At 39.7% G+C, this 26,831-nt stretch overlaps 1 protein-coding gene and 1 non-coding gene across 2 annotated transcripts in view; both read left to right on the forward strand.

Moving 5' to 3' along the window:
- Positions 1–26,831, forward strand: part of RLF (rearranged L-myc fusion) — an 81,657-nt gene that overhangs the window by 11,024 nt on the left and 43,802 nt on the right. Inside the window, exons 2-4 of the mRNA XM_017960156.3 lie at positions 17,196–17,350; positions 18,904–18,985; positions 22,728–22,860. Coding sequence (XP_017815645.1) covers positions 17,196–17,350; positions 18,904–18,985; positions 22,728–22,860 — 370 coding nt within the window. The remainder of the gene's footprint in view (positions 1–17,195; positions 17,351–18,903; positions 18,986–22,727; positions 22,861–26,831) is intronic.
- On the forward strand, positions 5,742–5,848 carry LOC116271953. Its single transcript, XR_004180688.1, has one exon. It is a non-coding gene; the product is annotated as a U6 spliceosomal RNA (small nuclear RNA).

The following is a 26,831-nucleotide window of genomic DNA, read 5'->3' on the forward strand; positions in this document are numbered from 1 at the left end:
TTTCAAGCTTATATACTAAAACCTGCTTATTTCATTATTGTAGACATCTTTTCATGTAGAATATGTGTAGACTTACTGTAATTAAGAAATAAATGCATAGTATTCCATCAGAAACTGCATTGATTTTAAATTCTACAGGTAGCAACACCTTCAACACTCTTAACTAAAAAAAAATTTTTTTTAAACTATAAAAACACTTTTTGAGGCAAAAAATACAGTACGGAGGATTTAAGGAAAAGTAAAAGCCTCTTTCCTTCTGCCCACAATCTTTCCAGTCGCTTCCCAGAGGAAATGACTGTTAACAGTCTCATGTGTCCTTAAAAACACAAATACTTACTCTTTTGCAATTTATTTTTTAATTTGATATGTTGACCCTTTTCTTTATCAGTACATTTTAAGCATACACCATAATTTAAACATCTGTGTTATTTTGTTATTATAAAGTGTCCCATGAACTTAGTTAAATATTAAGTGCTGCAAGGTCAGGAGATCGAGACCATCCTGGCTAACACATTGAAACCCCGTCTCTACTAAAAATAAAAAAAAAAATAGCCGGGCGTGGTGGCGGGTGCCTGGAGTCCCAGCTACTCAGGTGGCTGAGGCAGGAGAATGGTGTGAACCCAGGAGACGGAGGTTGCAGTGAGCCGAGATCACAACACTCTATCCTGGGCGACAGAGATCTCTCTATCCTGGGCGATCGCTCTATCCTGGGCGACAGAGCGAGATGCCGACTCAAAAACAAAAATGACTGGATTAAACAGGATGTTTAAGTTTTGATGGATACTTGCCTGTACTCTATCCTGGGCAACAGAGTGAGACACTGTCTCAAAAAAATAAATAAATAAATAAAATAAAATTAAGTGCTGGTTATTTCTATCTATAACATAAATCTGGAATTGAAATTACTGGATTAGGCTGGGTGCGGCGGCTCACACCTGTAGTCCCAACACTTTGGGAGGCCAAGGCGGGTGGATCACCTGAGCTCTGGAGTTCGAGACCAGCCTGGCCAACATGGGGAAACTCTGTGTCTACTAAAAATACAAAAATTAGCCGGTAGTCCCAGCTACTCTGGAGGCTGAGGCAAGAGAATTGGTTGAACCCGGGAGGCAGAGATTACAGTGAGCCGAGATTGCGTCACTGCACTCTATCCTGGGCAACAGAGCGAGATGCCGACTCAAAACCAAAAATGACTGGATTAAACAGGATGTTTAAGTTTTGATGGATACTTGCCTGTACTCTATCCTGGGCAACAGAGCGAGACACCGACTCAAAAAAAGAAATTACTGGATTAAGAGAATGTTTAAGTTTTGATGGATACTTGCCTATAAAAAGTTGAATATGTATTTCTGCCAGTAGTGTTTGGGAGTCCTCGTTTTACTAAATCCTTGCTAATGCTTGTATTGTTAAACTTATTAATATTTGACAATCTAATAGGAAAAAATTATCAGATTGTTACACTAATTTGCATTTTTAATAATATTCAGTTTGTTGTTGTTGTTGTTGTTTTTTGAGGCAGAGTTTTGCTGTTATTGATTAAGCTGGAGTGCAATGGTGTGATCTCGGCTTACCGCATCATCTACCTCCTGAGTTCAAGGGCTTCTCCTGCCTCAACCTCTCGAGTAGCTGGGATTACAGGCGTGTGCCACCATGCCCAGCTAATTTTTTGTATTTTTAGTAGAGATGGGGTTTCGCCACGTTGGCCAGGCTGATCTCAAACTTGTGGCCTCAAGTGATCCACCCACCTTGGCCTTCCGAAGTGCTGGGATTACAGGCATGAGCTACTGTGCCAGGCTGATCGTGTAATCTTGAGATTTTAGATCTCTTTGAAGTTCTCATGAAGCAGAACATGTCCAAAGAATTATAATTAGAGCTGTAGCCTAACCTGAAGCCATTGGAATGTGTGATACACTTTTGTGATTGATGGTGGCTTTGTGAGAGGTTTGTCAGTGTAGTCATTTATTGATCTCTTATAATCAATGCTTCTAAACTCTGGAAGACTAAGTCATAGCTGAATAACTGGAAAGACTGCAGTGCTTTCCATTAGCTAACTATAAAAAATACTGTGACGTGGCCGGGCATGATGGCTCACGCCTGTAATCCCAGCACTTTGGGAGGCTGAGTGGGTGAATCAGGAGGTCAGGAGTTTAAGACCAGCCTGGCCAAGATGGTGAAACCCTGTCTCTCCTAAAACTACAAAAATTAGCCAGGCACAGTGGCAGGCACTTGTAATCCCAGCTACTCTGGAGGCTGAGGCAGGAGAATCGCTTGAACGCGGGTGGCAGAGGTTGCAGTGAGCCAAGATTGTACCAATGCACTCCAGCCTAGGTGACAAGAGTGAGACTCTGTCTCAAAAAGAAACAAACAAAAAAAGTGACCTTTATATGTTTTCAAATAGAGTGCCACCAAATGGATGTATGACCTTGGAGCAAGTCAGCTTGTTATTTGGGGGGCCTCATATTGCTCCGTAAATGAGATACTCTTTAAGGTTTGATTCTACTCCAAAATTATATAACTCTATTGAAAAATGTTTGCTATATAAGATTTATTTTCTAAATCATCTCCAAATATTTGTCTTGTATATTCTTATCAAAATAAATTAATATCTTTTAAAAGTATATTTTATTTGTACCATACCTATATATTGTATAAAACAGACACAGACATACATAAAAGGGATGAGATTTTTAAAAACTCATTTGAATATAAGTATTAATATTATATTCCTTCTCCCTGATGGATTATCATTTGCCCCTCTAGAATAAATGCCCATCCCAGTGGAAACTACTGATTAGAACTGAAAGTATTGCATTAGTTATGCTCGCTTTCTTTATTTGGTTTTTTCTTCATAGTGCAATCTTGATTTCAGTCTTTAAAGGACATTGTCAATGAAAATGTTAAATCAAGGGGCCAAGCACAGTGGCTCACACCTGTAATCCCAGTGCTTTGGGAGGCCAAGGCGGGAGGATCTCTTGAAGCCAGGAGTTCAAGACCAAGACTGGGCAATGTAGTGAGACCCTGTCTCTACAAAAACTTTTTAAAAGTTAGTTGGGCATTGTGGTGTCCTAGCTATTTGGGAGGCTGAGGCAGGAAATCCCTTAAGCTGAAAAGTTTGAGGTTACAGTGAGCTGTGTTTGTGCCACTGCATTCCAGCCTGAACAGGAGAACCAAGACTCTGTTCTGTTGTCGGGTGGCGGGGAGGAGTTAAATCTAGAGCAGACGATGTCATAAAATTCTAACAGTAAATGTGCATAAAACATCACATTTGGATCAATCTTGTGTTTTTTTGTCATGTGAAATGGAGAACATATATGTATATTTGAACTTAAAGAATTTCACTTAAAATTCTCATTCTGGCCAGGCTCGGTGGCTCACGCCTGTAATCCCAGCACTTTGGGAGGCCGAGGCAGGCAGATCATGAGGTCAGGAGTTTGAGACCGGCCTGGCCAATATGGTGAAACCTTGTCTCTACTAAAAACACAAAAATTAGCTGGGCGTGGTGGCAGGTGCCTGTAATCCCAGCTACTTGGGAGGCTGAGGCAGGAGAATTGCTTGAACCCAGGAGGTGGAGGTTGCAGTGAGCTGAGATCGAGCCATTGCATTCCAGCCTGGGCGACAGAATGAGACTCCGACTCAAAATAATAATAATTCTCATTCTATTTGGGAGGCTGAGGCAGGAGAATCTCTTGAACCCGGGAAGTGGAGGTTGCAGTGAGCAGAATTGTGCCACTGCACTCCAGCCTGGGTGACAGAACAAGACTCCGTCTCAAAAGAAAAAAAAAAGTACAATTTGGTGAGCTTTGTCATATCTTAATATCCATGAAACCATCAAGATTATGATTATATCCATCATCCCTAGACGTTTCTTCCTACCGCTTTGTATTCCCTTTCTTACCCTCCTCCTGTATACATACCCTCCCATCCCCACTTAACTACTGATTTGCTGTCTCTATAAATTAGATTGCATTTTTAAGAATTTTATATAAATACTATAATCATGTGGTCTCTTTTTTGGCTTCTATCTGTATAATTATTGAAATTCATTAATCTTTTATATATCAGCAGTTATTTTATTGATGAGTATTCATTGTATGGATATATCATGATCTGTTTATTTACTGATAGACATTTGAATTGTTTCCAGTTTTTGACTACTACAGATAAAGCTGTTACGAACATTTTGTGTGGAAGTCTTTGTGTGGACAGATGCTTTTTCTTTTCTTTTGGGTAAATACCTAGGTGGAATGACTGGGTCACATGACAGGTTTTCCAGAGTAGTTGTATTATTTTACATTCACATCAACGGTGTGTGAGCGTTCTAGTTTTCTACCTCCTCACTAACACTTGGTGTGGCCAGCGATTTTCATTTTAGCCACTCTAAAATTACTGTTAGTTCATTGTGATTCTAATTTGCATTTCCCTAATGGCTTTTTAAAATTTTGAGACAGGGTCTCACTCTGTCACCCAGGCTGCAGTGGTGTGATCTCGGCTCACTGCAGCCTCTGCCTGCAAGGCTCAGGTGATTCTCCTACTACAGCCTCCCAAATCGCTGGGACCACAGGCTTGTGTCACCACACCTGGCTAATTTTTTTGTACTTTTTGTAATGGTGGGATTTTGCCATGTTGCCCAGGTTAATCTTGAACTTTTGGTCTCAAACGATCCTCCTGCCTTGGCCTTCCAAAATGCTGGGGTTACAGGCGTGAGCCACTGCACCTGGCTCTAATGACTTATGTCGCATGTCTTTTCATATGTTTGCCATCCTTATATCTTCTTTGATGAAGTGTCCAAATCTTTGCCATTGAAAAATAATTGTTTTCTTATTGTTGAATTTTGAGAGGTGTTGTGTTTGTGTTTCTGATATATGCTTTTGCAAATATTTTCTCCCTAGGTTGTGCCTTCTCTCTTTTTATTATTAACAGTGTATTTCTTATTTATTTATTTTTAATTAATTAATTTTTTTTTTGAGACCGAGTCTCACTTTGTCTCCCAGGCTGGAGTGCAATGGCGTGACCTTAACTCACTGTAGCCTCCGCCTCCCGGGTTCAAGTGATTGTCCTGCCTCAGACTCCTGAGTAGCCTGGGAACAGGTGCCCGCAACCACACCTGGCTAATTTTTGTATTTTTAGATGAGACAGTGTTTCGCCATGTTGGCCAGGCTGGTCTTGAACTTCTGACCTCAAGTGATCTGCCCTTGCTGGGATTATAGGTGTGAGCCACCACAACCGGCCTTAACAGTGTATTTCTTTTTTTTTTTTTTTTTTTTTTTTTTTGAGACAGAGTGTTACTCTGTCACCCAGGCTGGAGTGCAGTGGCATGATCTCAGCTCACTGCAAGCTCCGCCTCCTGGGGTCACACCATTCTCCTGCCTCAGCCTCCTGAGTAGGTGGGACTACAGGCGCCCGCTACCATGCCTCGCTAATTTTTTGTGGGTGTTTTTTTGTATTTTTAGTAGAGACAGTGTTTCATGGCATTAGCCAGGAGAGTCTCATGATCCCAAAGTGTTGGGATTACAGGCATGAGCCACCGCGCTGGTCAACAGTGTATTTCTAAGAACATAAATTCTTAATATTGATAAATTGTGTTTTTCCTGTTATATCTAAGAAATCTGTCTAATCCAAGACCACAGAGAAGTTCTGCTGTTTTCTTCTGGAGATTGTATAGTTTTAGGTTTTACATTTAAGTCTATGATTGATTTGGAGTTAATTTTTATATATGGTGTGAGGGATGGATGGAAAAATCACTCATGCTTGCTTCGGCAGCACATACGCTAAAATTGAAATGATACAGAGAAGATTAGCTTGGCCCCTGTGCAAGGATGACTTGCAGATTTTTGAAGCATTCTATATTTTTCAGGGAGTCTCAGGCCAAGGATGTCATCGAAGAGTACTTCAAATGCAGTAAATGAACAGATAAATCTTTGGCTCACACACACAAAAAATAAAAACACTCATATATATATCTATAGATATATATGAGTGTTATATAGGTATATTTATAGCTATATATATGAGTGATTTTTTTAAAAAGTTGCAGTACCATTTATTGAAAACCTATCCTTTCTTCACTGAATTGCCTTTGCACCTTACTGAAAATTAGTCAGCTATGCATGTGTGAGTCTCATTCTGAATTCTCTTCTATTTCATTGATCTGTTTGTCTAGTCTGATGCCAATACCACACTCTTATGTTGCGTTTTCAAACAAAATATAATATACCATGAAAGCTATATAGCACATAGAGACAGGAAATATAATAGTGGTTTCCAAGGGCTAGAGGGAGGGGAGGCGGGGGGGTTGCTTTTTAGTAAGTTCAGAGTTTCAGCTTTGTAAGATGACAGGAGTTGGGTGGGTAGATGTTAGAGTGGCAGCACAGCAATGTACAATGTGAATACTTAATACCACAGAAATATATACCTAAAAATTGTTCAGATAGTAAATTTTATATGTATTTTACCACTGTTTTGAAAAAATAGTTTGAACCCAAAGCTGTCTTTGGTGTTTTTTTGTTTGTTTGTTTTGTTTTGTTTTTGAGAGGTGGGATCTTGCTATGGTCTTTTTTGTTTTGTGTGTCTCCCCCTCCCCCCGCAGAGATGAGGGTTTGATATATTTAGCCCAGGCCGGTCTCAAACTCCTGACCTCAAGCAGTCCTCCCACCTTGGCCTCCCAAAGTGCTGGGATTCCAGGCATGAGCCACTGGTAGCAGCCTTACCACCTTTTTTTTTTTTTTTTTTTGAGATGGAGTCTTGCTCTGTCGTCCAGGCTGGAGAGCACTGGTGTAATCTCAGCTCACTGCAGCCTCCACATCCTGGGTTCAAGTGATTATACTGCCTCAACTTCCTGAGTAGTTGGGACTACAGGCCTGTGCCGCCACACCCAGCTAATTTTTGTATTTTTAAGAGAGACACGGTTTCGCAGTGTTGGCCAGGCTGGTCTCGAACTTCTGACTTCAGGTGATCCACCAGCCTGGGCCTCCCAAAGTGCTGGTATTACAGGCGCGAGCCACCCTACCCAGCCTTTACCACCATATTTTAAAGAGCTATTTTGTAGGATGCCGGTACAAAACGGGTAGTCAATTTCAGTTGACTGATTTCAGAAAATGAGACTCAGAGAGGTTATCTGGTAATTGATGGGGCAGAGATTTGAAACTGTAGCCAGAATGCCTGTTATTTCCCTCTGTTGTTACACAACTACCTCAGAATTGTAATGCTTTTACCCAGCATGATAAAGTTTGAACTTTACAATCTCCAGACTTAAGAAGTATTGTAAATCAGTCCTTTTAGTAATAATGGCTCGCTAATGCAGAAATGGAGGATAGTTTGAATTTATCCTCCCCATCCCCGGCCCCCATCGTCTTCCTTTTGCATGCTCATCCACTTCAGTTTCTTGAAAATTTCTAATCTAAAATCTCTAGACTTAAAGTTAACTCTTTTTTTTTTGGTACTTTTATTGTGGGAAAGTATACATAACATAGAATTTGCCATCTTAACCATTTTTGAGTGTACAACTTAGTGGCATTAAGTACATTCACATTGTTGTGCAACCATTACCTCCATCTATCTCCAGAACTTTGTCATCTTCCCAAAGTGAAACTATGTACCCATTAAATACTAACTCCCCATTCCCTTTTTTCTTCACCTTCTGGCAACCATCATTCTACCATCTGTCTCTATGAATTTGACTATTCCTAGGTACCTCATATAAGTAAAATTGTACAGTATTTGTCTTGTTGTGACTGCCAAATTTCACTTAATATAGTGTCCTCAAGATACATCATGTTGTATCATGTGTCAGAATTTTCTTCCCCTTTAAGACTGAATGATACTTCATTTTATGGATATATCACTTTTGTTAATCTGTTCATGAACATTTGGGTTTCTTCCTCCTTTTGGCTATTGTAAATAATGCTGCTATGAACACATGTGTACAAATACCTCTTCAAGATCCTGCTGTCACTTCTTTGGGATATGTACACTGAAATGAAATTGTTGGATCATACAGTATTTCTGTTTAATTTTTGGAGGAACCACCATACCATTTTCCAAACCACTGCACCATTTTACTTTTCTATCAGCAATGCACAGAGTTTCCTGTTTCTCCATACCCTTGCTAACACTTGTTCTGTTCTTTACTTTTCTTTTTTTGAGACCGGGTCTTGCTCTGTCACCCAGGCTGGAGTGCAGTTGCACGATCTTCACTTATTGCAATCTCTGCCTCCCGGAATCAAGCGATTCCTCTGCCTCAGCCTCCTGAGTGGCTGGGATTACAGACGCCCACCACCATTTCTGGCTAATTTTTTTTTTTTTTTCAGTAGAGACAGGGTTTCACCATGTTGGCCAGACTGGTCTCGAGCTCCTGACCGCAAGTGATCAACCTGCTTTGGCTTCCCAAAGTGCTGGGATTACAGGTGTGAGCCACTCGGCCTGACCTCTTTTATTTTAGATAATAGTCATCCTAATGGGTGTGAAGTCGTATCTCATGGTTTTGATTTGGATTTCCCTAATTAGTGGTGTTTCACATCTTTTCATGTGCTTATTGACCATTTGTACATCTTCCTTGGCGAAATGTCTTTTCAAGTCTTCTGCCCAATTTTTAATTGGCTTGTTTTTTGTTGTTGAGTTTCAGGAGGTCTTTATGTGTTTAGATATTAATCCATCGACAGATATATGATTTGCTGTATTTTCTTCCATTTTACGGGTTGCCTTTTTACTCTCTTGAGAGTGTCCTTTGATGCACAGAAGTTTTAATTTTGATGAAGTCCAGTTTATCTATTTTTACTTGTGTTGCTTGTGCTTTTGGTGTCATAGTCAAGAAATAATTGCCAAATCCAATGTAATGAAGCTATTTATCTATGTTTTCTCCTAAAGTTTTATCATTTTAGTTCATATGTTTAGATCTTTGATCCATTTCAAGTTTATGTAAATGGTGTAAGGTAAGGTCCAGCTTCAGTCTATTGCATATGAATATTTGGTTTTCCTAACATTGTTGAATGAAAAGGCTGTCTTCACCCGGGTGCAGTGGCTCACGCCTGTAATCCCAGCACTTTGGGAGGCCAAGGCAGATGGATTACTTGAGATCAGGCGTTTGAGACCAACCTGACCAATATGGCGAAACCTCATGTCTACTAAAAATACAAAAATTAGCCAGGTGTGGTGGCTTGTGCCTGTAGTCCCAGGTACTTGGGAGAATGAGACAGGAGAATCGCTTAAACCTGGGAAGTGGAGGTTGCGTTGAGCCGAGATGGCACCACTGCGCACTCCAGCCTGACCAGCAGTGCAAGACTCCATCTGAAAAGAAAAGCGAAGTGAAGCACACTGTCTTTTTCCCATTGAATGGTCTTGGCACCCTAGGTGAAAATCATTTTCATTTGACCACATATACAAGGATTTATTCCTGGATTTATTTCTTGGCTTTCTATTAGATTGCATTGGTCTATGTGTCTTTTATGGATTACTCTGCAGTAATTAGGTGTTTAGATTATTAAAGGAATATATGAAAAATTTTCTTGAACTGCCACAGTGATGAAAAGAATGTAAATTGAATAAAGTATTGTATTTCTTCTAGTAAGCTGATCCTCAAAAGTTATATTACAATTATAATATCTAATAATTGTTACAGCTTCTCAGTCTGTCACCTTTTAACACCAATAATAGGAATGTACATTGGAACAAATTTTCCGGAGCAGAATTTGACACTATGTAAAGCCTTAAAAATTATGCACCCAGCAATTCCATTTATAGGACATTATTATAAGAACATTGTCATGGATACATGAGAGAAATTAGATATAGGGGTGCTCATTTTAGTGTTTAGGGGTGTTCATCCATTATATATAATACTGCAAAGTTAGAAGCCATTATGTCCATAAATAATTGGGTAATAAAATATACTCACACAAAGTTGTGCAACCATAAAAACACTGACATTGAAGAAAACTTTACAACAAATGGAAAGACATATAGCATGATTCTATTAAAATATTTGGTTTAGGCATTAAAAAAACCCTCAAGCAGCCGGCATGGTGGCTTATGCCTGTAATCCCAGCACTTTGGGAGGCTAAGGCAGGAGAATCGCTTGAACCCGGGAGGCGGAGGTTGCAGTGATCACGAGGTCAAGAGAGCGAGACCATCCTGGCCAACATGGTGAAACCCCTTCTCTACTAAAAATACAAAAAAATTAGCCAGGCATGGTGGTGGGCACCTTTAATCCCAGCTACTCAGGAGGCTGAGGCAGGAGAATCGCTTGAACCTGGGAGGCGGAGGTTGCAGTGAGCGCAGATCATGCCCCTGCACTCCAGCCTGGTGACAGAGGGAGACTCCGTCTCCAAAAAAATAATAAAAAAAACCCCTCAAGCTTAATGTATTGCCTGTTAATAGTGGTCTGTTTCTGGATAGTGGTATTATGGGTTATTAAATTTTTATTTTTGCATATGTATTTAACAATGCTATGTTATTTTTATGACAGAACAGCAAAAGGCATTTTTAAAAATTAAAAATGAAATGAAACTAGAAAGCATAGTTAAATCCTGTGGCAGAATTGGTATCTAAAAATAATCTTAGTAGGCTGAGATTGATGGACTGAATCCGGTGAAATTTAATCAGGATGGATGAAAAAAAGTATAGCTAGATAGAGTAAAAGTCATATCTCTGGCTTTAAAAAAACCCACCTATAACCAATATAGAAAATGAGGCAGGGGGCATAGTAGCAGCATATGTTAAAGACTTAGGGGGTTTAATTTACTCTAGCCACTTAACTTCCTGGTTGTAAGCAGCCAGCTGTTCTCTCTCCATTTCATTTCATCTCACTCTCAGCTTAGTCTCTTGATGGGAAACCTCCATCAAGAGGTGCATCCTCATTACTGACATTTAAGTCTTCACCATTTACTCCCATCTGTTCTAGTGATCTAGTTGTCTATTCATCTTTTCTGACTTCTTTAAAGTTCTCTCTTTGGAGTCCTCCTGTTCCCGTCACTGTTGCTCATACTTCAGAGATCCATCTCAAGTGCTGCCCTCTCCTGGAAGTCTATCTCTTGTAGTGCAGTCACATTTTACTGAAATGTATAATTTCCTGGGAGTTTCACAAGTGGAGAAATTTAAATCAAGGTTTCTTGCTTTATGTGCAAAATTTGAAATAATTCAAACCCCTCTCTATTAGAAAACATGTAACTTCCTATTGCCATAGGACATACAGCTTTGAAAATGAACACTAGCTATCTTTTGTCAGTTTTTTTGTGACCCACCAGCATTCTGAAGTACAGGATATCTGTCAGTGCCATTGCTTGAAAACATTCCCCAGAAGCAGTCACTTTAAAATGGAAGTTAGATGTTGTAAACTCGGGAAGAAGGCCAAATGATGACCATGACACAACTTGCTGCAAAATATTAAAGCTGATGCTGGGGGGTGAGGGGGCAGAATTTAAAAGCACACTTAAAATAGTTGAATTGTGAAAAGGCATAAAGAAAGCATGGTGATTAAGTGTGGGCTGAGGAGCCAGATGGCTCTAGTTCAAATCCTGAATCCAACACTTACCTATTGGATGACTTTGGCCAAATAATTCAATCTGTTTCCTCATTAAGGAAAAAAAAAATCCCCAAAAGACAACTTGACAGTGGCTCCTTATTTTTAAAATGGGCTGATAATAAATCACCTAGCTCATGGAGTTGTGCGTATTAAATAAGTTTAGTGGCCTGTAAAGCTCTTAGGAAGTGCCTAATCCATACTATGTGCTCAGTAAATATAACTGTATTTGTTTCATTAGGAAAGTTAATCCTGAACTATGTGAGATTTAAATTGGAATGTATTCTTTACATTAAATGTGACCATCCTGAAAGAAATTCTCCTTTCTTGATAGTTTCAGAGAATAGTCAGAATGCTGCCAAGCTCCTTGAAACCATGTAGTGAGAAATATAGATAGAATTGAGGGTGAGGGGAGATTTTTTTTTGCTTTGAAAATGTAGTTATGCTTATTAAAGAAAATTTGAGAAGTTTAGAAAAGTATAAAGGTGACAAAAATTACTCATATTCCTGCTACCTCAGTGCTAACCATGTAAGCATTTTAGTTAATTTCTTCTAGTCATTTTCCCCTTGGACATTAATGTTTTCAGTGTACAGACATACTGTGATATAACACATTTACAGAACTAGAGGTTATTTAGCCTGGAGAAGTGAGCCAATGTAGTAGTCTAGATGAGGGATATTGGGGACCTGGTTTAGGTGAATGGCTACAGAGATAAAGCATAGGGACAGGAGACAAATGTATTTCTGAGATAGAATCAACAAACTTTAGTGTGGTGGTTTCAAAGATAGTTTTTTAGCTCTGGCTCCTGAAAGAGGCAGATGGAACATAGGAGGAAGAGCATATTTGCTGGGGAAGATGTTTGGTTTTGGACATGCTGAGTTTGAGATTTGAATAGGACATCTAGATGGAAATACGTAATAGGCAGTTGAGGTATATAGCAAGGACTTGAGGGAGTAATTTGAGGGTAATCTGCTTGGGATGTGAATGAGAGCACCTCAATAAGAAAGTTTAGAATAGTCAAATATGGTGTCTAAGTGAGCTAATTTTTTACATATATATCTGACCTCTTAGTATATATCATAGCCTTTCAAGGGCAGGAATAGAGTCTCCATCCTTACTTTCCAGCACAGTACTGCTACAAAATAGTAGGTATTTGTGGAATAAGTGAATATACTGAAACAAAAGAGAGAGACCATTAATTTGGTCACTGTAGAATGAACTTTAGGAGGTCATCTTTGTCATTTATTGCCCCTTTTCTCCAATTGTGATTTCAGTTCCTAAAGAAAAATAAGAGACCATGGCTAGGTACAGTGGCTCACACCTGTAATCCCAGCACTTTGAGAGGCCAAGGTGGGAGGATCACTTGAGGCCCAGGAATTTGAGACCAGACTGGTCAACAAAGAGATCCTGTCCCTACAAAAAAATTTTTTTTTAATTGGCTGGGCATGGTGATGCTCTTCTCCAGTCCTAGCTAATCAGGAGGTTGAGGTGATTGGGAGAGAGAATCACTTGAGCCTAGGAGTTTGAGGTTACGGTGAGCTGTGATTGTACCACTGAATGCTGGCTGGGTTCAAGCAATTCTCCAGCCTCAGCTTCCCAAGTAGCTGGGACTACAGGCATGTGCCACCACACCTGGCTAATTTTTGTATTTTTAGTAGAGATGGGGTTTCACCATGTTTACCAGGCTGGTCCCAACTCCTGATCTCAAGTGATCCACCTGCCTCGGCCTCCCAAAATGCTGGGATTACAGGCGGGAGCCACCTCACCTAGTCCAGTTTTTTAAATGCAAGATTGGGTTGAAAGGATTACAGCCATCCAAATAAAAGGATGGCTGTAATCCTTTCAACCCAATCTTGCATTAAAAAAAAAGAAAGGCCAGGCGCGGTGGCTCAAGCCCGTAATCCCAGCACTTTGGGAGGCCGGTACAGGCGGATCACAGGTCAGAGAGATCGAGACCATCCTGGCTAACACGTGAAACCCTCGGGCTCTACCAGCATGCAAAACTAGCTGGCGAGGCGGCTTGTAGTCCCAGCACCAGGAGGCTGAGGCAGGAGAATGATGTGAACTCGGGAGGCGAGTGCCTGCAGGTTTCGAGATCCGCCACTGCACTCCAGCCCCGCATAGAGCGGTGACTCCGCCTCAAAAAAAAAAAAAAACAAAAAAAAAACTGGGCGCGGTGGCTCACGCCTGTAATCCCAGCACTTTGGGAGGCTAAGGCGGGTGGATCACGAGGTCAGGAGATTGAGACCATCCTGGCTAACACAGTGAAACCCCGTCTCTACTAAAAATACCAAAAAAAAAAAAAAAAAAAAAAAAAATTAGCCAGGCTTGGTGGCGGGCGCCTGTAGTCCCAGCTACTTGGGAGGCTGAGGCAGGAGAATGATGTGAACTCGGGAGGTGGAGCTTGCAATGAGCCCAAGATCGCACCACTGCACTCCAGCCTGGGCCGACAGAGCAAGATACCGACTCAAAAAAAAGCAAAAAAAAAAACCAAAAAAACAAAGGCTGGGTGTGAGGTGGCTCTTGCCTGTAGTTACCCCAGCATTTTGGGAGGCCAAGGCAGGCGGGTCACTTGAGGTCAAGAGTTCGAGACCAGCCTGGCCAACATGGTGAACCCCGTCTCTACTAAAAACAGAAAAATTAACCAGAGTTGGTGACCCACAGTTCTAATCCCAGCTACTTGGGAGCCTGAGGTGGAAGGATCCGCTTGAATCTGGGAGGTGAAAGTTGCAGTGAGCCGAGATTGCGCCACTGCACCCCAACCTGGGCAACAGAGTGAGACTTCATTTAAAAAAAAAAAAAAAAAAAAAAAAAAAGCCTGGCCAGCCACAGTGGTTCATGCTTGTAGTCCCAGCTACTTGGGAGGGTGAAGTGGGAGGATCACCAGCAGTGATATAGTGAGACTCTATCTCAAAAAAATTAAAAAATAAAAAAAAGGGTGATAATGAAGATTGATTATTCCAGCCCTTCTTCACATACCCAGAGTATGCTTATAATGGGTACAAGAGATCTCACTACTTAATTTGAACCAACACATGAGGGGGTAAAGATTTAGGAATATAAAAAGTGTAAATTAGTATAGAGCAAACTGGAAGTTCCTCAAGAGTATTGAATCTTTGAAATTGTGTAACTTCTATAAGTCCTAGTGGAATGTCTGTCAGAAGCTATTAGATTGGTGGCAAGAGCATTCTAAGTGGACAGGTGGATTGTGGAAAGACTAACCCCATCTGTATGCACTCTGTCCTTCTCTTTGCATATTTTAGTTAGCAGTTGGTTAATTTGCATGTGTGGTTTTAGCCATCATGTTGTATTGACTCATTCTGAAAGCTCTGTGAGGATAGGCCACATGTCTGCCCGCCCCCACCGCATCTAGCACTTCATGTGTGATAATCTATTGAAAAATATTTGTCAAATGAATAAAATGGTGAATGTATTCAGCAGACATTTAGTGAGACTTGAGAATGTCCTGTGGGGGTGGTAGTGGGTAGAGGAGTGGTAGGGCTATAAAGATTGATAAGACATAATGTCTGACTTTAAGGAACATAAAATCTGGCACTAAATACAAATTTTTGAAACTCCTTAATTCTTAGAATAGCCAATGCAGACAGTAAGTAACTTATTGACCTAAACCAGAATTTTTTTGTAACATAGATTTTAATGATTATTATTATTTATTTATTTTTTTTGAGACAGAGTCTCACTCTGTCGCCAGACTGGAGTGCAGTGGCGCGATCTTGGCTCACTGCCTCACTGCAACCTCCGCCTCCCAGGTTCAAGTGATTCTCCTGCCTCAGCCTCCCAAGTAGCTAGGACTACAAGTGCACACCACCACGCCCAGCTAATTTTTGTATTTTTAGAGACGGGGTTTCACCCATGTTGGCCAGGATGGTCTCGATCTCTTGACTTCGTGATCCACCCTCCTGGGCCTCCCAAAGTGCTGGGATTGCAAGCGTAAGCCACAGTGCCTGGCTGATTTTAATAAATTTCTTAAGGGAGATTAGGTGAAATCTTATTATATAACAGACACCCATTCTGCATTCTCTCTCTACTAATTCAGCTGGGAAGCAGGATTGCTTAGGAGTCAGTTTATAATGCTACTCAGTTTTTTTATTTTATTAAAATTAGGGATTTGATTAAGTGATGACATGATGCTCTTCTGAAATTACAGAAGCGCATTTATCTAAAGTGACTGTGACAAAGTAGCAAGACACTTAATTGAGTAGGTGGGTATACTAAAAATAGCTCAACTGACTATAGTGATTCAGGTATGCAAAGATCAGATAATGCAATATATTAAGAGAACTTCTACTGTATATGGTATAATGGTCTAAGGTATATTTCCTTGTAAGTTGTTTCTCTCTTTTTTTAATTTTAAAGTAATCAAGATGATGCTAACAGTCAGTTACCAGAACTCATACAGGGGCCATTCGTGTGGAAACTAAAGCTGCAGAAAATCCAGCAGAATCCTGCGCTGCTGTTGTAGCTATTTGTAGTTCTTCAGGCAGAAAAATCAAAGACAGGAAGTTAGGAATCTTTGAAGACATTATTCTGGGGTAATGAATTCAGATAAGATGTATTTCACTCAAGTTAAAGCTGCCTTCTGAAAATAAGACTTGCCTATTGAAGTATCCCCAACCAAAAGCCTATTAGGAACTCCCTAGCCCTGTCAGACAGAATGTGTATTCCAGGGAGAAGGTTGTATCCTGCTTATGTTAGGCTATAATACATACTTCAGGTCTTAACTAGATATACCAATTAAGCATAGGCAAAACCTAATCAGTTGTCAGAAGGAAGATATATATGAACAAGAGAGAAAACAACTCCATGGAACTCAGAAGGAGAGTCCCCAAACATGAATTTGGCAGTGGTTTTTCAACACTGTCCAGGGAGAACATAAGCCAGCTTTCCACCATCATTTGGACAAATTCTTAGTGATAGGACACACATAATTTATCAGGCTTTATTTTGGTTTCATTTTCTTTTGGTTTAGATTCCATACTTGCCAGATAACTTCTCAGATGCCACAGTATGAGGAATAGGGTACCCTGTGTGGTAAGAGGACTATTCCCCCCATTGTAACCAGATAAACTGGCGTTGGCCTGTATGTTAATATTTTTCATAAACTTTATAAAAAATAAATATGTATTTTGTTGAGGATACAGGGCTAGTGAAAAATAAAAATACCAATATAACATTAACCTTTTACAAATTAGTTAGCATAAATTAGCCCTTGGAAGCCTAATCAATTCCATATGTACAGAAAAAAAAAAGGATTTTATGGGACTGTAGAACTGAGAGTCATACTCAGGAATAATTCATCTCTTGTTGTAGAAGGCAGGGATCATAGTCTTATTCTTATGTATCCAGTGCTTGGCACATGGTTGAAAACGCATTGAATTTTAGAGATGGCAACTCCAGAACTATAGTGAGAACAACTAGACATTTTATGGCTCTACTCTTAGAATTATTCTGACATCAAAAGAGTAGTTATGCCATTTCTTTAACTTAGCAGAAATAATTCATTAAGTGATGAAAATAGAATCTTCTAAACAAACCAGAGCCTTAAAAGGCAAATAAAAGGTATATGCATCTATTAGGAAAAAAATGGGAGAGCTATATGGTGCGTTTGAGGACAATCTGTTTCATTATTTTTGTTTGTAAATAATTTTTAATTTTATTTTGTAGACCTTATTGCAATATGCAAGCAACAAGAATGCGTCAGAACATATTGTGTATCTTCTGGAGGTATATCGACTTGCCATCCAAAGCTTTGCCAGTGCACGTCCATACTTAACTACTGAATGTGAAGATGTCCTCTTAGTGCTTGGCAGATTAGTACTGTAAGTTTAAGAACTTAAATCACTCTTAAAATTGAGTACCATTGGTCGTATTGTTTGCCTGGTTTCTCTTTACAGTGGCATCACATTTATTTTTCAGAGCACCATTAGAGTCATACCATTGAATGAAATTTCCTTTGTACTCACGTTGCCAGGAGATACAGTCCAAGTGAAGCTCCAGCCAAGCAACATCATCTTTAACTTGCCTCTAGAGTCTCTTTTCCTATTCAGGCTTGGAATCTGAGAATGATATATTTCTGTCCCTTAGGTATAGATTGATTTAAATGACAATACCTGGAAACTGGTAGTCTTTGAAGAACATCTTGGCAAAAACAACATGAAATTCTGCAATTTGATTATATTTGAACTAAGAATAATTTTATTAGCAAAAAATATCAGGGTACAGTATAAGATTACCATCCTAAGAAAGAGATCATGATTTAGGGTGGGCATGGTGGCACACGCCTGTAATCCCAGCACTTTGGGAGGAGGCTGAGGCATGAGAATCGCTTGAACCTGGGAGGTGGAGCTTGCAGTGAGCCAAGATGGTGCCACTGCACTCCAGCCTGGGTGAGGGAGTGAGACTGTCTCAAAAAAACAAAACAAAACAAAACAAAACATGATTTAGCTGTTGTTTTAATATTTAACTGCATAGTAGTAGACAAAATTACATCTTTATTGTAATTTTCATCTGCAAATTGAAAAGATACAACAGCTATTCAGTTTTAGCTGGGCATCACCTTGTTCAATTTATAGACTGTTTAGTGAGATGACTTCTAGTCTAGATGGTTTATTTTTTTTTTTTTTCTAGCTTCACCTGTTTTGCTTCCTATTCTCCAATGGCCCTGTATGGAAGACCAGCATTCCTGGTTTTATGATCCTATTTTTCCTTCTACCAAGTCTTAGTTTCTGTTTTACCTTTTGTAATCTCTAAGGGGTAAAGGATAATTCTGCAGGGTTTTAGAGAGGTGTTGATTCCTTGGTATTTTGAGTTGATCATTATTCAAGTTGTGCATTTCTTTTCTCAAAAAAAATCTTCCTGTTATTTCTTTTCTGTGTCTTCTGGATAATAGTTAGAAAAAGGAAACTCTTATGCTTGGTTTTTTCAGAGGTAAGGAAACGACTTTGCCAGTCTTCCTGTTTCCTCTGCAAGTGACAGAAACCTATAGATAACAGTTACATATATTTATCATTTTGTCAGCTGAATTGACAGTAGTATGAGCTCCCATTTTTGTCTACTGGAATTAGAATTGTCCTATACGGGTGCCTCTTCACACCCAAATAAACAAAATAAAACTGCTTGGAATGTGATTTCTAAAGAGCTTATTATATTCTTACCAAATGTACTAAAGCAACAATGTAAATATAAAGCCTTGTGGTCTTTCTTTTTTCCTCCTTTTTAGATTGAACAGTCAGTATAACAACTCTGAAGAAAATTTTGAAGAGTAAAAACATTTAAAATAGTCTAAACAAATGTAAAATAGATTTTTAGTATTGCTGTCATACTCTAATTATTACTGTAACCACCTTTATATACTTACTCATTTTTATTGTAGGAGTTGTTTTGAATTACTGCTTTCAGTATCTGAAAGTGAACTGCCTTGTGAAGTCTGGTTACCATTCCTTCAGTCTCTGCAGGTGAGTTGATTTTAACTCAGAAAAATTTTCTGTATCCAAGACACCTGATTAATTACTCCTAGCAAACTAAAATTAAAACCTTAGAACAAAAACAAAACTTATTATATATTGGTATTAAGTTCATCAAATGACAAAAAGGCCCGTCACTTGAAGGGGATGTATTAAAAATGGTTTTTTTTCATTTGGTTTTGTTTGCCTCGACATAGTTAGAAATCAACAGAAAAGTTTCATTATTCAAACAAAGTTTACACAGCATAAAGCTATCAAAATCATACACGATTATTAAGGAACAATATTTGGATCCTTCGTAGCATACTTATTGGTAACCTTCAATGTACAAAACACTATTTCATTACATCTAAGGTTCACCTTTTTCTTCCTAACACCTTAAGAATTGTACCCGGCTGGGTGTGGTGGCTCATGACTGTAATCCCAACACTTTGTGAGGCCAAGGCAGGCGGATCACTTGAGGTCAGGAGTTTGCAACCAGTCTGGCCAACATGCTGAAACCCTGTCTCTACTAGAAAATACAAATATTAGCCAGGCATGGTGATGGGCGCCTGTAATCCCAGCTACTTGGGAGGCTGAGGCAGGAGAATCACTTGAACCCAGGAGGCAGAGGTTGCAGTGAGCCAAGATCGCGCCGGTGCACTCCAGCCTGAGCAACAAAGTGAGACTCCATCTCAAAAAAAAAAAAAAAAAAAAGCATAATAAATAATAGACCGGGCATGGTCTATGGACTGTAGTCCCAGCCACTCAGGAGGCTGAGGCAAGAGAATCTCTTGAGCCCAGAAGTCGGAGGCTGCAGTGAGATACGATCACATCACTGCACTCCAGCCTGGGTGACAGGGCTCATCTCTAAAATAATAGGACTCATCTCTAAAAATAAATGCATTCTGTCATTCATTTATTGATCACTAATTATGTACCAATCACTGCTTTATACTACATGTTACTTGTTTTATATCTTCTAATCAAATTACAAACCTTATAGTGTGAGGATTATTTGAATCTCCATTTACAAATGGGGAGACAGGTGAAGAGAGGTTAATTAGCTTGGCCAAAGTTACACACAGATTTCAAACCCTGAGCTTACTTTGTTAACCACTTCCTCGAGGACACAGCTTAGACCTGTTGTAGCAGCTTAGACCTGTTTCATGTAGGCACAAATAAAGACATGCATATTAACAGACACACTTCATTATCTGAACATTTCTTTCCTCTGGAATGCGTAACCCAAAATGAAATGATATAATGTTCTCTTTAGTGAGAAGAGGATTCTTTGTCATGTTCTTGGCCTATTTAAATCCCTGTAATGCAGTCCTAATATCTCACATATCTGTACAGCTGCTAAAATCATCTTTCATGCGTAGCACTTTGATTTTTGTCACTCTGTGTTCTGAAGCCTGCCAGTTGTTTTGTTCTGGCATATGGCATTCTAGAAGGGCAAATCCTAATTAGGACTATTACTACTATATTAATACTGTTCCAGTATCCCATATCTCAAATGCTTGGGAGTATTTTGGATTTTGGAATATTTGCATTATACTTAGTAGTTCAGCATCCCTAATCTGAAAATCCAAAATGCTCCAGTGAGCATTTCTTTTGAGCATCGTGTTGATGCTTAGAAAGTTTTGGATTTGGGGAACATTTTGGATTTCAGATTTTTGGATTAGGGATACTCATCCTCTATTCTTTTTAGAGAGAAATCTCTCACATTTCTTTATTCTTTTCTTAGATAGCTTGCTTGAATAAAATAGTTGCCTCTTTTTCCACTTTTCAGCTTAAAAGTGTGTAAGCTTTTTCAGGTTTATCAGATGTGTAGGATATATTTTTTAACATGTGTTCAGTAAATAAAAGTAGTAGGAGTACAAATAAATGTTAAGACATGATCCCTGTTGAAATCCAAAAGATAAAAAACCCTTAATTTTTCTTATTTTATATTATAAATGGACAAGGCAGCAAATGCAGATAGGGGAGACTTTATATCTTGTAGTTTTCACTTGAGTGAATACTAAACTATATTCTTAGGCCTGTGAACATTTTTGGCTTGTAGTTTCCAAAGAAATGTTGACATAAATGGAAGCTTACGTTGCTAGAGAATTTCAGCAGTTTAAAATAAGGGAAACAAGAATTTTAGAACATGGGAACAAGCTCATCATAATCAATAATCCTCAGTAGTAATAGAGGACAGTGAGACATATACGTCATCATTTATACTGAATTAATTTTCTGACTCCTTTTCCCTCACACTTGAACTTTAATGAACAAACTATTGGTAAATACATTTTGTTTGTTTGCTGAGCTAATAACTTAGATTTTAGAGTCACCTATCATTTAAATAGCAAGTTTTTAGACGAATTTAAGCAATTATTTAACAATTTGTGTCACTAATAGTCCTGTAATTCCTGTTAGAGGAATAGGCAGCTTGTGTGAATACTGCAGAATTCTTTAAAAGAAAGCAGCACTGGTGGCTTTAAAATAATTAAATCAACGGACACAGTGGCTCATGCCTTTATTCCCAACACTTTGGGAGTCTGAGGCAGGTGGATCACCTGAGGTCAGGAGTTCAAGACCAGCCTAGGCCAACGTGGCGAAACCTCGTCTCTACTGAAAATACAAAAATTAGCCAGGTGTGGTGGCAGGTGCCTGTAATCTCAGGTACTTGGGGGGTTTAGGTAGGAGAATCGCTTAAACCTGGGAGGCAGAGGTTGCAGTGAGCCGAAATCACGCTATTGCACTCCATCTTGGGCAAAAAGAGCGAAATTCTATCTCCAAAGGAAGCAAACAAACAAAAAAACAAAAACTCCAAATATCCAACAGTAATGCAAGGACCTATCTTGAATTGTTGTGATAATTTTACCAGGGAGGAATTCAGGAAAACATTTTAAAGGCACTCTTTTACTTAGTGAAAACATCCTAGTTATTTATTTGTTTATTTTTGAGACGGAGTCTTGTTCTGTCACCCAGGCTGGAGTGCAGTGGCACAATCATGGCTCACTGCAACCTCCGCCTCGCAGGCTCAAGTGATTCTCCTGCCTCAGCCTCCCGAATAGCTGGAACTATAGGCTGGCGCCACCACGCCTGGCTAATTTTTTGTATTTTTAGTAGAGACAGAGTTTTGTCATGTTGGCCACACTGGTCTTGAACTCCTGACCTCAGGTGATCCACCCACCTCGGCCTCCCAAAGTGCTAGGATCACAGGCATGAGCCACTGTGCCTGGCCCCATCCTAGTTTTTTTTTTTTTTTTTTTTTTTTTAAAAACAGCAACAGAGGCCGGACGCGGTGGCTCACGCCTGTAATCCCAGCACTTTGGGAGGCCGAGGCGGGTGGATCATGAGGTCAGGAGTTCAAGACCAGCCTGGCCAAGATGGTGAAACCCTGTCTCTACTAAAAATACAAAAATTAGCTGGGCGTGGTGGCAGATGCCTGTAATTCCAGCTACTCGGGAGGCTGAGGTAGGATAATTACTTGAACCCAGGGGGTGGAGGTTGCAGTGAGCCAAGATCACACCACTGCACTCCAGCCTGGGTGACAGAGTAAGATTCTGTCTTTAAAAAAAAAAAACTGCAACAGAATTTCACAAGGCTTTAAGGATAGTCTTTTTGTTTTTGGTTACTTATTTTTAGGAAATCCAAAGTATAGATTCTTTCAGTTCCTAGGTGTATCAGATATGTTGAAAAGGCAAAACTAATTTTTATATTGTTAACTTATTTTCTGGGTATGCTGTTCTTGTTCTAGGAGTCACATGATGCATTATTGGAATTTGGGAATAATAACCTACAAATATTGGTTCATGTTACCAAGGAAGGGGTGTGGAAAAACCCAGTTCTTCTTAAAATTCTGTCTCAACAGCCAGTGGAAACAGAGGAAGGTAAGTCTTAAGACTATATTGGATAAGGATTTAGTTCTGAGAAAGTTGGAATTGATTATGGGTTAAAATTTTGGGAATTTCACTTGTGTATATATCTAGTCTTTCTGCTTTGAGCAGTAAAAATTAACCATTAGCATTTAATGTTTTGCTTAAGTAAGGATTCTTGCATTGTTAGATCGTTTTTGCACTCATTTTTAAATTTTGCGTTGAGTAACAATGTTCATACAAAGTTCCTGAGATAGAAATGAATAATCTGCTGTAATCTTTGGTGTGTGGTAGAGCTTTGCTTATACTTTTCCTGTTGTTTTTTGTTTTTTGTTTGTTTTTTTTTTTTTTTTTAGACAGAGTTTTGCTCTGTCGCCCAGGCTGGAGTGCAGTGGCGGGATTTCGGCTCACTGCAACCTCCACCTCCTGGGTTCAAGCGATTCTCCTGCCTCAGCCTCCTGAGTAGCTGGGATTACAGGCGCGCGCCACCATGCCTGGCTAAGTTTTGTGTTTTTAGTAGAGATGGGGCTTCACCATGTTGGTCAGGTTGGTCTCGAACTCCTGACATTGTGATCCACCTGCCTTGGCCTCCCAAAGTGCTGGGATTATAGGCACAAGCCACCGTGCCCGGCCTGCTTATGTCTTTTTTATTGGCTGCAACAACCGAGGGCCGTGAAAAAAATTTCTTTTTTCTTCTATATATAGGAAATAATTGGAATTCATTGTTTTAGAGATGCAAAGAATGAAGTTTTGTTGTTTTTGTTTTGTTTTAATTTGAGACAAGGTTTCACTCTGCCACCCAGGCTGGAGTGGCACAATTATGGCTCACTGCAGTCTCTACCTTTCAGGCTCGAGCGATCCTCCTGCCTCTGCCTCACAAGTAACTGGGACTAAGGCATACGCCACTGTGCACAGTTACTTTTTCTATTTTTTGTGGATATGGGGGTCTTACTATGTTGCCTAGGCTGGTCTTGAACTCCTAAGCTCAAGAGATGCTTCTGCCTTAGCCTCCCAAAGTGCTGGGATTACAGGCATGAACCACCATACCCGGCCAGAATGAAATTTTTTATTTGCAAAATTGTCAGTTGAAGACCAGAAAAATTATGGATTTGAATTGATACTTGCATTTTAGGTACACAAAATATTTTGTTTGATATAGCCAACAATTGTAACTTCATTTCCGTCAAGTTAGTGGAAAGTTCAAAGGATTACACTCTGTTAAGTACATTTTTTGCTATAAAAACAGATTTTAGAATAATTATTACACATTTTGAGATATCTTTAGGTCTTAGAAGTAGCCATTTGATTGTTGATCCTTTAAAATATCCCAGTTAGCTTATCCATTCACCCAGCTTGAGCACCTACCATATACATGGTGTTTGGACCTCTCTGTATAGTGAGAAGATGGGCATAAAGGCATTTAGATTTTTTCTTGCTCCGTTTCCTCTTATCATTCTAGTGCTTACCAGTTGCACTGACAAGAAAAAAAAAGAATAAGGAAAAGAGCTGTTAAGTAGAAAAAGATTGGTATTTATTGTTTTCCGTTGAGGTCCTCAATAAACGGCATCCCTTTATAAATGTAGATAGATGGAGGCTAAAATAACACCTTTGTTATTGACAAAAGCTGTTAGAGCCAGGTAATTTCAGAAACATCCCAGAATTGGGCAGATTCCTATCCAGATAAGTCTTTGACTGGGGCGGAGGAGATTGCATGTTTTGTGCAGGCAGGCCCAAGCCCAAGAGGGAAAAAGGGTGGGGTTGAATTAAACATCCTTAGTGTATTTTCCCCTGATAATACTAATCAACTATGTCACCCCACCTCTGGAGTTAACAGTAATTAATCATTTTTAACATAGAAAAAACATCAGTAAATGGGGAGAAGCATTGCTTACCTAACATTCTTGGTATCTTGTCTATTCAGTAAATATTAATTAAGCACCCACTATCTTTAAGACGCTGAATAGGTACATGATAACCTCCATATCTAAGGAATTATGTTGAGGACCACAGTATAAGTGGGAGGTAACATGTAGCCTGCCTCCTTTCACAGTTGACCCTTAATCTAATTTTGGGTCAAAAGATTAAAAAGCTTTCTTTATATCTCTGCTGCCCCTGCAGGCCAGATATTTAACATATTTGATACCAAAAAGCAGTGATGTTCATATCACTGATTGTCTTCTGTAATAAGTGCCAATTGTTGATACTTTTACCTGACATTCATGTGACATGATTAGTAAAGACGCCATGGAAGAGCTGTTTTTCTTTTTTTTTTGAGATGGAGTTTCATTTTTGTTACCTAGGCTGGAGTGCAATGGCGCGATCTCAGCTCACCGCAACCTCCGCCTCGGGGTTTAAGCAATTCTCCTGCCTTAGCCTCCTGAATAGCTGGGATTACAGGCATGTGCCACCATGCCCAGCTAATTTTGTATTTTTAGTAGAGACGGGGTTTCTCCATATTGGTCAGGCTGATCTTGAACTCCTGACCTCAGGTGATCTGGCCTCAGCTTCCCAAAGTGCTGGAATTGCAGGCGTGAGCCACCGCACCCGGCCTCTTTTTTTTTTTTTTTGAGACGGAGTCTCGCTCTGTCGCCCAAGCTGGACTGCAGTGGCCGGATCTCAGCTCACTGCAAGCTCCACCTCCCAGGTTTATGCCATTCTCCTGCCTACAGGCACCCGCCACCTCGCCCGGCTAGTTTTTTGTATTTTTTAGTAGAGACGGGGTTTCACCGTGTTAGCCAGGATGGTCTCGATCTCCTGACCTTGTGATCTGCCCGTCTCGGCCTCCCAAAGTGCTGGGATTACAGGCTTGAGCCACCGCGCCCGGCCTTTTTTTTTTTTTTTCTAAAGACGAGTTTCGCTCTTGTTGCCCAGGCTAGAGTACAATGGCGTGATCCCGGCTCACTGCAACCTCCACCTCCTGGGTTCAAGTGATTCTCCTGCCTCAGCCTCCCAAGTAGCTGGGATTACAGGCATGTGCCACCACACCCGGCTAATTTTTTGTCTTTAGTAGAGATGAGTTTTCACCATGTTGGTCAGGCTGGTCTCGAACTCCTGACCGCAGATGATCCATCTGCCTCAGCCTCCCAAAGTGCTGTGATTACAGGTGTGCACCACCGTGCCTGGCAGAACTGTTTTTCAACTGGATCTTAAGTGTTACTCTTTTTACATAATGAAGTATATAGTATAAGATGAAGTGTCATGATGTCTGCACCTTTCTTTTAAATGGTTCTGAAAAAGAGAAGGCAAAGGAATATGGCAAACCAGTTCAATTGTTAAATTTGGATGGAAGGGAGGGTATAAAAACTAAAACAAATTTTTTTATAGAAATGTTTGAAGAAATGAGATACAGAAAAGATTATGATTGGGAGACATTGTTTTAAATATTGAAGCATATGGTAGATTTCCTTTCAATAAAGAAATTTAAAGATTGATATCTTCAAGTGATTTGTAAAATACAAGATTGAGCTATATGTTAAAATTGATTTAGCAGCAGTTTAACTATAGTTATAATTATTGAATAAAATAGCTTACTGCATGGAAAATAATAGCTGTAGTTTTCAGAGTGCCTGCTCTGTGTTGGGCACTGTATTTGTGCTTTCATATCTCATTTAATCCATGAAACAGGTGAGAGATTACACATACCCAAGACCACGTAGTTAAAATTGTGGAGGCAGAATTTGAGCCCAGATGAGATGACGTTAAAACATTTTTGATTGGAGAGTGATGACCCTTCGGTTGCTAAGTGCATGGTTTAATTAAACATCTGTAATATACAAGGCCTTGTGCACTAAGCTGTAGGGAATACAAAGGCTAATGAGACATGATATTTGTTCACAAATTGCTGACAGTGTAATAAAGGAGATATCAGAGACAATAGTAAGTACTATTGAACATTTACTCTATGTCTGGCCTTGTGGTGAGTCTTATCTGCATCTTTAGTATTTCTTTAATTTGTTCATCCATGTGAGATGGATATAACTAACCTT

Source organism: Papio anubis, chromosome 1 (assembly GCF_008728515.1).
Source record: "Papio anubis isolate 15944 chromosome 1, Panubis1.0, whole genome shotgun sequence".
Classification (NCBI taxonomy): domain Eukaryota; kingdom Metazoa; phylum Chordata; class Mammalia; order Primates; family Cercopithecidae; genus Papio; species Papio anubis.